The sequence below is a fragment of the Panthera onca genome (genome assembly GCF_046562875.1).
Source record: "Panthera onca isolate mPanOnc1 chromosome E1 unlocalized genomic scaffold, mPanOnc1 haplotype 2 h2.Chr16_ul_5, whole genome shotgun sequence".
Lineage (NCBI taxonomy): Eukaryota > Metazoa > Chordata > Mammalia > Carnivora > Felidae > Panthera > Panthera onca.
Genome location: NW_027675819.1, coordinates 29,572 through 41,101, shown reverse-complemented (window position 1 = coordinate 41,101; position 11,530 = coordinate 29,572). Strand labels below are relative to the sequence as shown.

Here is an 11,530-nt window from a genome sequence, read left to right as displayed (position 1 = left end):
ACTGAGCCACCCAGGCGCCCCGAGGTTTGTGAGGTTAAGTGATTTACTAAAGAATACACTGGTATTAAGTGGCAGGGCCAGGATTCAAATCCAGGCACGATATTTCCAAAGCCCATGCTCTTAACTACTGTGCCTTTCAAGTAGACGTATGTAACTGGTCAACCATGATGCCTACAGCTACATAATACTTCATATGTGGACCCTGAAATAATTGTGAAGCATTACAAAGAAGTTTACATCAAAACTTTATTGCCTTATTTCACTTAAAGTTATGTTACAGAGACAAAATAAGAAGAAGAAGAAGGTGCTGTTTCTGTAAGTCGTGCTCTTTATATTTATCTTATAGCCCCACAAATCTTGACAGCCTTGGTCACTTTCCAATGCCTTCAAACAGTTGTGGTTGTTGATGCTGTTTAATTTAATCCACATTTTACTAGCTGTTCTCAGCAGGAGGGTTGGTTTCACATAAGCTACTCCATCATAGTCAGAAGTAGAACCAGGTAACTCAAGCTTTATAGGTAAATTTGATGCCCTGCTCTGGTTGAAAATTACTGTTTAGGTTATTACTTTACTACAAAGCTATAGTGATTAAGACCATGTGGCATAAGAATAAATAAAAATCAATGGAATGGAACTGGGAGTCTAGAAATAAATCCATACATTTCTGATCAATTGATTTTTTACAAGGATGGCAAAACCATTTATTTAAGGGGGAAAAGAATGATCTTGTCAACAAATGATGCTGGGGTAACTGGCTATCTGCATGCCAAAGAATTAAAGTGGACTCCCATCTCACACCACATACAAACATTAACTCAAAATGAATCAAAGATTGAAATTAAAAGGCTAAAACTATAAAATTCTTAGAAGAAAACATTAGTATAAATCTTAATGATCTTGGATTATGTTTAGACATGATATCAAAAGAAGTGACAAAAGAAAATATAAACTGGATTTCACCCAATTTAAAAACGTTTGTGCTTCAAAGGACACCACCAAGAAAGCGAAAAGACCCATAAAATTAGAGAAAAGATTTGCAAATCATCTATCTGATAAAGCTATAGTATCCAGGACATAAGAACCCTAACAACGTGACAAATAACCCAATTTTAAAATAAGCAAAGGGTACATATCTCTAAATGGCCAGTAAACACATGTAAAGATGTTCAAAGTTATTAGCCATCAGAAAAATGCAAAACAAAACCACGGTGAGATACTTGTGAGACTAGGCTAGAATAAAAAAGACAGACAATGTAACAAGTACTGACAAGGGTTTAAAAACTTTTTTTTTATTTTTTAATGTTTTTATTTATTTTTGAGACAGAGACAGAGCATGAACGGGGGAGGGGCAGAGAGAGAGAGGGAGACACAGAATCGGAAGCAGGCTCCAGGCTCTGAGCCATCAGCCCAGAGCCTGACGCGGGGCTTGAACTCACGGACCGCGAGATCATGACCTGAGCCGAAGTCGGACGCTTAACAACTGAGCCACCCAGGCACCCCAGTACTGACAAGGATTTAAAGAAATGTACAATGCTGTTGGGAATGTAAAATGGGGCAGCTGCTTTGGAAAATGTTCCAGCAGCTCCTCAAGTTGAATGTAAAGTTACCACGTGACCCAGCAGTTCCATTCCTAGGTAGGTACCTGAGAGAAATGTAAATGTACGTCCACACAAAAACCTGTACTCAAAAAAATGTACACATGTTCATAACAGCATTATTCTTAGTGGCCAAAAAAGGGAAACAACCCAAATGTCTATGAACTGATAAATGGCCAAAGAAAATGTGGTATAACCACAGAATATTATTCTACCACGAAAAGGAATAAAGTACTCATTTATGTTATAATGCAGGTGAACCTTAAAAACAGTATGCTGGGGCGCCTGGGTGGCTCAGTCGGTTGAGCGGCCGACTTCAGCTCAGGTCATGATCTCATGGTTTCGTGGGTTCGAGCCCCATATCGTGCTGACAGCTCAGAGCCTGGAGCCTGCTTCAGATTCTGTGTCTCCCTCTCTCTCTGTCCCTTCCTCGCTCTCTCTCTCTCAAAAATAAACATTAAAAATTAAAAAAAAAAAACAAACAACAGTATGCCAAATGAAAGAAGCCAGACACAAAAAGCCACAAATTATATAATTCTAGTTATATGATGTTCAAAAATCAACACAGATAGAAAGCAGACTAGTGGTTGTCAGTGGCTGGGGAGAGTGGGGAAATAAGCACTACAGGGTACAGGGGTTTTTTTGACGTGATGAAAATGTCCCAGAATTAGAGTGTGATGGTTGCACAACTTTGTGAATATACCAAAAACCACTGAATTGAACACCTTAAAAGGATGAGATTTGGGGCTCCTGGGTGGCTCAGTCGGTTAAGCAGCCGACTTCGGCTCAGGTCATGATCTCGCGGTCCGTGAGTTCGAGCCCTGCATCAGGCTCTGTGCTGACCGCTCAGAGCCTGGAGCCTGTTTCAGATTCTGTGTCTCCCTCTCTCTCTGACCCTCCCCCGTTCATGCTGTCTCTCCCTGTCTCAAAAATAAACATTAAAAAATTTTTTTTTTTAAAAAAAGGATGAGATTTTATGGTACGTGATTTATATCTCAGTAAAAATGTACATTTGATAAATAATGCCATTGATTATAAAGGTGTTCTAATTTTAGAGATATTCAAACGTGAAGAAAAAAAGACATTTGTTTCCCCAACGCATTTAGAAATACATTGTTGGCAGGGGTGTCTGCATTTGCGGAGAGTTCTTTGGTAGGTGTTCTCTGTAGACATGGGCGTTTAGGGAAAGATGCTGGTGTTGAAATGGTTTCCCTAATTTCAAGGAGCACGAGAGGAACTTTGGGGACAAAGACCAAGCAATTGTCTTTATGCAGCAGGGGCAAAATGATGTGGTTAGGCCACAGAAATGACATGGTAGTAAGAATGATACAGGGATTAATGGCCCAAGCATTTAAAGAAACTAGATAGATGAAGCTAAGATTTCTATAAATGAAATCAATGGCCAGTCCATTTGGGTAAACCTGAAAACTCCAAAGGCCTGTCTTGAGATAGCACAGAGGGTAGTGGTCCTTCACCCAATTTCCACACCTGATTTAATTCATAGATCCAGAACCCCTTGAGTGAAGAAAAATTTATCTCCTCTTGAGGAAGGACTTTATATTAACAGCAAAGGTATTTACTGTGTATCTTCTTCAACCCTGTTTTATTTCTTTTCCCTCCTTTATAACTTTGTCCCATTTTCACTTGTTTTTTTTTTTTTTTTTATATCGCATAAGCTGCTTGAAATCCTTTTTGACACTATAGAGACTACAAATTAAACACTTGAAATCCATTTAGTGATTTTTTTTAAATGTGATTTCATTATCTTTATTTTACAGTCACTTCTTTAAACTGGAAGTATTCACTTACCTACGGACTCTTTGAAAGGTGGACTTCCTTTAATTCTTTCAAAGAAATCTTTTAAATTCACCTCATTATTATCTGGAAATATCAAAATCAAGCATATTGTCATTAAAACCCTGATACTCAGTCAGTACACAAAATAAAGGCTCTGATTAACAATACCTAAAATCTCATTCTACCTTATTTTCTCTCTCAAATGGCTGAAACTATTTCAATGTAATTTTTCATACTTTCAGGAACCACACCTATTGATCAGTTAATGATATTAATAGTTCACTTTTTTTGACTTCTTACTCAAAAGTAAGAACTTAAAATAACTTTTGAGTTCCTTATGTATACTAAGTATCCTTTTATGATGCTTCACATTTATTAACTAAAATATGCACAAGAATTCATTCTATAACATGCTTGATGTGCCTATCCTTAAAAGATGAAAGCAAAGAGAAATTAAATAACTTGTCTAGGTCACAAGAGCCAGAAAGTGCTCGAGGCTGTATTTGAACTAAGGCAGTCTAAGGCCAGAGGTGACAATGTTAACTATTGGGACACACACACACACACACACACACACACACACACACACACAGGAAATAAAATGCAGTAATGTAACCACAGCAGAAAATATAGGGCTATACCTACAATGAAAAGACTTTAACTTATAACAAAATGGCAAGCTGGGTAGCACAGGAATGATTACAAATTCCTAAAGATGCTGTATGAAATACTTTATTCTATAAATGCATTATCAAGTTGTATGAAAAGGAAATAATAAAACGTTAAGTGGGCACAGAGATCCAGAGGGGAAAACCAAGTGAATACTAAGCCTACAGCTATTTGGGGATACATATTAGATCCAAAAGCAGCAAGGTGCTTGATTTAAATGTTCATGCATATTCATAAAAGAAATCTTGGGTCCTGCTACACGGAGAGTTTGAATTTAGATACCAAATGAAACTGGGATGCTTAAAGAATTTCAATCCAGTGAAAGGGAGATTAAAATATTATATTCACTGGCCCATGTAAACACCAGGGTGACCTAAATCTTCCCAATTTTGAGAGGCAGTGGGTAAAAAAGATCACCTGTGAAAAATCTCCTGCAACTCATGTGGGCTTAGGGTCTAAATTTATACCACTCTCATGATATGAAAAACTCCAGGTCAAAACATAAAAATTGATTGAGGTCAATAATAATCTATGGCAAAAGCAATAACCAATCAATGCTGGGGAGGTACTCTTAAACCTAAGACATGCTCATGGGATTCCCATAGAAAAAACAAGCTGGTTAAGATAAACCCCAAATAAAAAGCCACCTAAAACTGGTAAAACTCACCAGCTTCTAGAAGTATTCCCACACGATTTGACACTTAAGAGTGGATGTAAATAGGAAAGGAGATCAAGTTCACAATACATGAAGTCAAAGATGGAAAACAAAGATAAATATGTGACCACTTGGAAACAATGATCAAGACTAAATAATTATTCTTCTGAGATGTAATGAAACCTTGGGTATTTCCTTTGGTTAAAAAAGCAGAATGGGACAAGCAAAATAAAAGGTGAAATTGGGTCTCCTCTGAAGAAAGACTGCAGATCAAAATGAAGCTGCTGATGTCATGTCTTTGTTTTATTACATAATGGTATTTTCCCACCCATGCTTACAAGAAATGAATGCTAATTATCTAAATAAGCATATGTAGAGTATGAACAGATAGATACGGTCAGTAAATAAATTAGCAGACTATTTTGGCTCTAATTTATATCAACCTAGGCCTCACTGCGACTGCCTTTAGCATTTTACCTCCATATAAAACGCTCTAAAACTGGTTCCTATAAACAGGAAAAAATGAGCAGAATCTCAAGCCAAAAAAAATGCTCACCACCGATGTCACAATATTTAAGGGCTTCACTGACGTCCTCCTCAGCTAAATTAACATTCAAACTTTTCAGGGCATGCTCCAAGTTACGTATGCCAATCTTGCCATTATCAACACTTGTCAAGATATAAGCAGCTTCTTTAACTGCTACAAAGATAAATAAATATATATAAGATACTATTATTTTAAAAAATGCAAAATAGTTTGTCCAGAGTCCACTATAGGTGAACTCTCAATTTAACTATATATATTTAACTAAAATCTCTGCAGAAAAAAAGCAAAGTATTTTCTACTTGTAACTGACAACCTATTTATTTCAAGCAGCATTTAAAAAAATTAAGGGCGCCTAGGTGGCTCAGTCGGTTAGGCATCCAACTTCAGCTCAGGTCATGATCTCATGGTTCCTGGGTTTAAGCCCCGCATTGGGCTCTGGGCTGAAAACTCAGAGCCTAGAGCCTGCTTCAGATTCTGTGTCTCTCTTTCTGCCCCTCTTCCACTTGTCCTCTCTCCCTCTCTCTCTCTCTCTCTCTCTGTCTCTTAAAACTAAACATTTTAAGAAAAGAAAAAATTAAACCAAAAAATTATATGCAGAATATGATGGGTTACCTGAATCCACTCATCCATTAAATACTGAGTAAGCTGTGACCCTTTCTTAAATAATAGTAACATCCTGTACATGTAGATCTAAAGACTTCTATCAACTGATGAAATAAACGAAAAAAAAATGCTAAAATTTGAGATTAAAGCTCTTGATCTCCAGGGCCACTACCAGTCTATATTGTGCTTTTGTGTGAATTGAAAAAAGGCACCCCTCTCTATGTATCAATTACAAAGAGGCATACCTTCCTCTAGGTAGCTGCAATCTAGCATTGGTGGTCCTAGCCTGGAGAGCACAGTGGAATGTAGAATGCATTTCAGTCTCTACTTGTACCCTCTCAACCAGGCATCTTTGTGCAAGCACAACCCATACAACCAAATGTAGTCCTGTTGATACCACACCAATTTAAAATATAAAACATGATCATTACTGGGAGTTTCAATTTTTTGTCAATACCATTTCTCACCCCATTTCTCTCTCAACCCCAAAACGAAGTTGTCATGTATGTTTCCACAGTCCGAAAATCGTTGCATTATACTAACAGATCTAAACCTTCAGTTGGAAAGAATACCATAATACCATTTTAGACCTATATTCATTTTTACTAACATTTATTTTATAGCTACTAAGACCAACAATGAAAATTTCAGCCCTCTTAAAGAGTTTCCTTTAAATTCCTTGAAGACAGGGACTGAATTTGTCATGTCTGTAAATAAAATTATAATACATTATATAGTTGGTACTATGAGAAAAATGTGTGCCAGATATGAGCACTGAGCACTCAGATATAAAGCACTGAGACAGTTCACCTAACCTATAACTCTGAAAAGTCTTATGGGTTGAGGAGTGATGTTTGAGCTGAGTTTGGGGGGGAAATGTGAATTTGTTTGACAGAAAATATACAGAAAGGAAACAGCACATGCAAATATACGGAACCAAAAGCACATGGAAGATATGGAACCAATTTAAATTATAATAAGTAATATGGTTACAGAATAAATACAAATGCAGAAGTGATGAGAGATGAGGCTAATGAGATAAGAAGACAGATTTATTGTCATTCTTTAATTCCATAAACATTCACAATTATATAAGTCAATAATATAAAAGATTTGAAACAATGCCTAGCACAGTAAATATCATCTAATATTAGCTATTAAATTAGCTATTAATAAGGGGCTTCTGAAAGCCAAAATTGTGCTAGGATCTGGAGAAACAATGCTAGGACTTGTAGCAAAATGGAAACATGGTTCTTGGCCCAATGATGCTTCCAGGCACGTAAGAAAAAGAATCATTAACCAAATAATCAAAAATATGACTAGAAAACAACCAGATTTTAACATGGGCAGAAGACCTAAATAGACATTTTTCTGAAGAAGACATACAGATGGCCAACAGACACACGAAAAGATATTCATCACCAATCTCAGGGAAATGCAAATCAAAATAACAATGAGATATCACCTTACACGTGTCAGAATGACTAAAATCAAAAACATAAGAAGTAACAAGTGCTGGCGAGGACGTGGAGAAAAAGCAGCCCTTGTGCAATGTTGGTGGAATGTAAATTGGTACAGCTGATGTGGAAACAGTATGGAGGTTCCTCAAAAAGTAAAAACAGAAATACTATTTGACCCAATAATTCCACTACTGGGTATTTACCCAAAGAGAACAAAAACACTAACTCAAAAAGGTATATGCACCCCTATATGTTTATTGCCGCATTATTTACAACAGCCATGATATGGAAGTATCTCAACTATCTATCAATAGGTGAATGAATAAAGATGTGGTATATTATGGAATTTGACAAAACCATGGAAAAGAATGAGATTTTTTTTGCCATTTGCAACAACACGGATGGACCTAGAGGGTATTATACTAAGTGAAATATGTCAGACTGAGAAAGACAAACACCATATGATTGCACTCATATGTGGAATCTAAAAAACAAATAAAAAAAAGAAAAGCAAAATCAGACCTATAAATACAGGAACAAACTGATGGTGGCCGGAGAGAAAGGGGGATAATGGGTAAAAGGGGTAAAGGAGAGTAGGAGATACAGGTTTCCAGGAATGTAATGACTATGTCATGGGAATAAAAGGCACAGGAAAGGGAATATAGTCAGTGATATTGTAATATTGTTGTATGGTGACAAATAGCTATGTTTGTGGTGAGCATAGCAAAATGTATAGAGAATCACTACACCTGAAACGAATATAACATTGTGTGTCCACCGTACTCAAATAAAAAAAGTTTAATGAGAAATTATATTATTTTGGTCTTAATGAATTAAGATAATTCAAAGTTCTCTAATATTTTTGCTACTTTTTTTCCTAAGTAAGCTCTACACCCAACATGGGGCTTGAACTCATGACCCTGAGGTCAAGAGTTGCATGTTCTACCAACTGAACCAGTCAGATGCTCCTACTTTTGTCACTATATAAGCTAAAATATATTGAGCATTTCTAGTGTCATTTAAAAAAATATTAATGGGTATTTATAGTATGAAGTAAATGCTATGAAAAAGACATAGTTTAATGAAAGCTTATAATAAAAGAAGCTGACCTCGACTAGCAGATAATGACAGGCTCCCTAGAGGAAATTGACATTCATTCAATTTTTTTTTTAATGTCTATTTTTGAGACAGAGAAGGAGACACAGAATCTGAAGCAGGCTCCGTGCTCTGAGCTGTCAGCACAAAGCTCAGCACAGGGCTCAAACTCACAGACTACGACATCATGACCTGAGCCAAAGTGAGACACTTAACCAACTGAGTCACCCAGGCACCCCATCACTCATTTGAAAGATGAGTAAACATTAACTAGGCAAAGAGTGTCAGGGAAAACTATTCCAGGGAACAAAATACGCAAAAGCTTTGTAGTTGGAGTTCTAAGGAAATGAAAGAAAGCCATTGTACTTGAAAATGCAGAAAGCAAGGGTAATGGTACAAAATTATACCAGAGAGCTAGGACATGCAGGATTTTGATCTTTAACAACAATGAAAAATGTTTAAAGAGTTGAAAATAGGGGGACATCACACAATCAGATTACTTTTTTGAAAAAAAAAAAATTACTCTGGCTGGAGTGGGAAGAATGGACTAGGAATCCATTGGCACCTGGCAATGATCCTAAAAAATAACTCTTTCATAGGGAATGCTTTCTTGTATACATATATAAAGTCCTTACCATCTGCTGTTGGTAGTTTCAGATTTGAAGACAAAGCCTCTTTCCTAAAGTCTGCAAATTTAAATAGAGAGATTATGCCATAAGGAACAGCATCCTGATTTTACCCAGTTTGGAAGAAAACCAATGGATAAATTACATACTTCATTTCTCAATAACATTTAGCATTGACCATCCCCTTCTTCTCAAAATCCTCCACTAGCTTCCAGAATAACGTTCTCTACTCATCTTCCTCTTACTTCTTAGACTCCATGGATTCGTCAAGCTCCACCAAGCTTCTTAACTGTGGCTGAGATTCTAATGTTACAAATGCTTCCTTTATCCCTAAGAGAACAGCTTAATCCCCAGGCTCATATATTCAATAACGTGTTTAATTATTAGTCTGAATTGTCCTTTTTTAGTCCTGCCTGCCTACCTATCTATCTAATTCTGGAGCTTTTCCTAAGGACAAGGTGCAGTTATACGCTTCATCCTATACATTTTCTACACAAATGCAAATTGATACAGAGATCTATTTGAGGGACAAGTGATAGAAACAAAATATGTCCATTTGCATAGATGGACCACATCGCAGTTAGAGAGCAGTTTAGAATAACTCACAACTAGTACAGGTATTACCTTGAAGCAAAAGGAGGTTAGAATCAAGATACATTATATTTACATTAATTTTTAAAATGTGATCCAAGCAGGATTAAAAAAATATAACTAACCTATTAAAAAGTACTTTCAAAATAGTAGGTTTGGCAATTTTACAAGATAACTCTAAAACAGAATTTCTCAACCTGAGCAAAATTACATTTGGGGCCAGCTAATTATGTGGGGGAGTGCTGTCCTATACATTATAGGGTGGTTAGTAGCATCCCTCACCTCTACTCACCAGATCCCAGCATTCCTCCCCCATCAGTTTTGACAATCTAAACTGTCTTTGCAGATTGCCAGTTTTCCCTGAGACACAGATCTGATCTCATTTTTTAGCTGAAGTTAAATTTAAAGGCAGGGGATGGCTTTCCAAGTATTGATAAAACCCATCTGGGTATATCCCAGATAAGAATATGGATGGATCAGGTAAATTCTTTGTAAATAGAGCAAATAGCCAGATCAACACTTACACAGAATGTTATATAGACCAATGGTTTAATTGTTCAACAATAACTTGTATTTTTCAAAGAGCCTGTCACCTAAAAGAAAAAGAAAGCTAGACAACTATTAGGACCTCTCTAAAATTCATAAAAGGAAAGGGATTAACTTTGAAATGAAATTACTCTAGAAAGAAACATTTTAAAGCCATATGACAACGTATATAAATACTTTCAGACCAAGTTTACAATGCAGTCCAAGAGATCATCCAGGAATTTGATACTGTAATAACTAAATCTCCGTGAATATAGAATATAAGATATATCTCTAAATCTGATCTGTAGTAAATTGCATTTCAATACATTTACAGTAGTATTTAGGAACTAAGTATTAAGATTTAATTAATTAGTATTTGGTAAAATATTTTAAAACCTTGGATAAAATTTTAGAAGAAATTTTTATTACAAGTTGCTGGTTATCTGCTCAATCAACTCACCGTCGAGCAAGGAATCATCCAACACTTCTTGAAAACTATTATCAGTGAAATAAATTCTATTGGTGTTTCCAAGTACATCTGCATAGTTGTCCTTGCCAGACTGATCACTTTCTTCCATACATTCCAATGTACCGATGATGTCATTCAATACTACAAACACAGAGAATATACATGCAACATGTAATTCAGTCCATGGATCTAAATTTTTGGAACATAACAGTAAAACTGATGGATTCTTCCAGTTTTGCACTGTCCAAAATGGCAGCCACTACCCACATGTGGCCATTTAAAAAGGTAGAGCAATCCGTTCTCCACTATAGTTTTCTATAGCCCCTTATCTTTATTCTTAAAATTATTTTGTTAAAACTCTGGGTTCTGCGTGGGCTATTCCTTTATGAACAAAAAAGTATGCCAAAGTTTCTCTAGTGATTCTATTAACGAGCTCACCATTTCATAAAAAATACCCTCCATTCGTCACACCTGCTCCCAAACTCCAATCCTTCCCTTTCTACTTTCTTTCCCTACACCCCTTGCTCCTGTCAGCTCACTTTACCCAATTTAGAGAATCAGCAAAGCCTATTATGTTTAGCATGATAATATCAAACATCTGAACTAGGAAATCCATGACTGACCACCCCCCCCTTAATTAAAACAAACAAAAACCTCTTCACATTTCTAAAGTACATGTCTAAAAAAATAATCTTTCAGAATTCATTAAGAGAAATATATAATAAATTACTTTAAAATTAGCTAATTTATGTGAAAGTATAATTTAATATATTATGTTGTTCCATGAGTTAGTCATTAGTCATTGGTAAGAAGTTTCAAAAATAGGCCATGTGAGGAATGGTTGAAAGGAAATCTGAGTCCAGAGAAAAGATGATTCAACATAAAAGAAAGAAAA

General features: G+C 36.1%; 1 protein-coding gene across 1 annotated transcript in view; it reads right to left on the bottom strand.

Annotated features, from left to right (window-relative positions):
• Window positions 1-3,346: 3,346 nt before the first annotated feature.
• LOC145715166 (EF-hand calcium-binding domain-containing protein 13-like) overlaps window positions 3,347-11,530 on the bottom strand; it is a 34,853-nt gene continuing 26,669 nt past the window's right edge. Inside the window, exons 6-9 of the mRNA XM_081794827.1 lie at window positions 10,627-10,776; window positions 9,057-9,107; window positions 5,273-5,416; window positions 3,347-3,476 (exon numbers count right to left, since the gene is read on the bottom strand). Coding sequence (XP_081650953.1) covers window positions 3,397-3,476; window positions 5,273-5,416; window positions 9,057-9,107; window positions 10,627-10,776 — 425 coding nt within the window. The 3' untranslated portion in view covers window positions 3,347-3,396. The remainder of the gene's footprint in view (window positions 3,477-5,272; window positions 5,417-9,056; window positions 9,108-10,626; window positions 10,777-11,530) is intronic.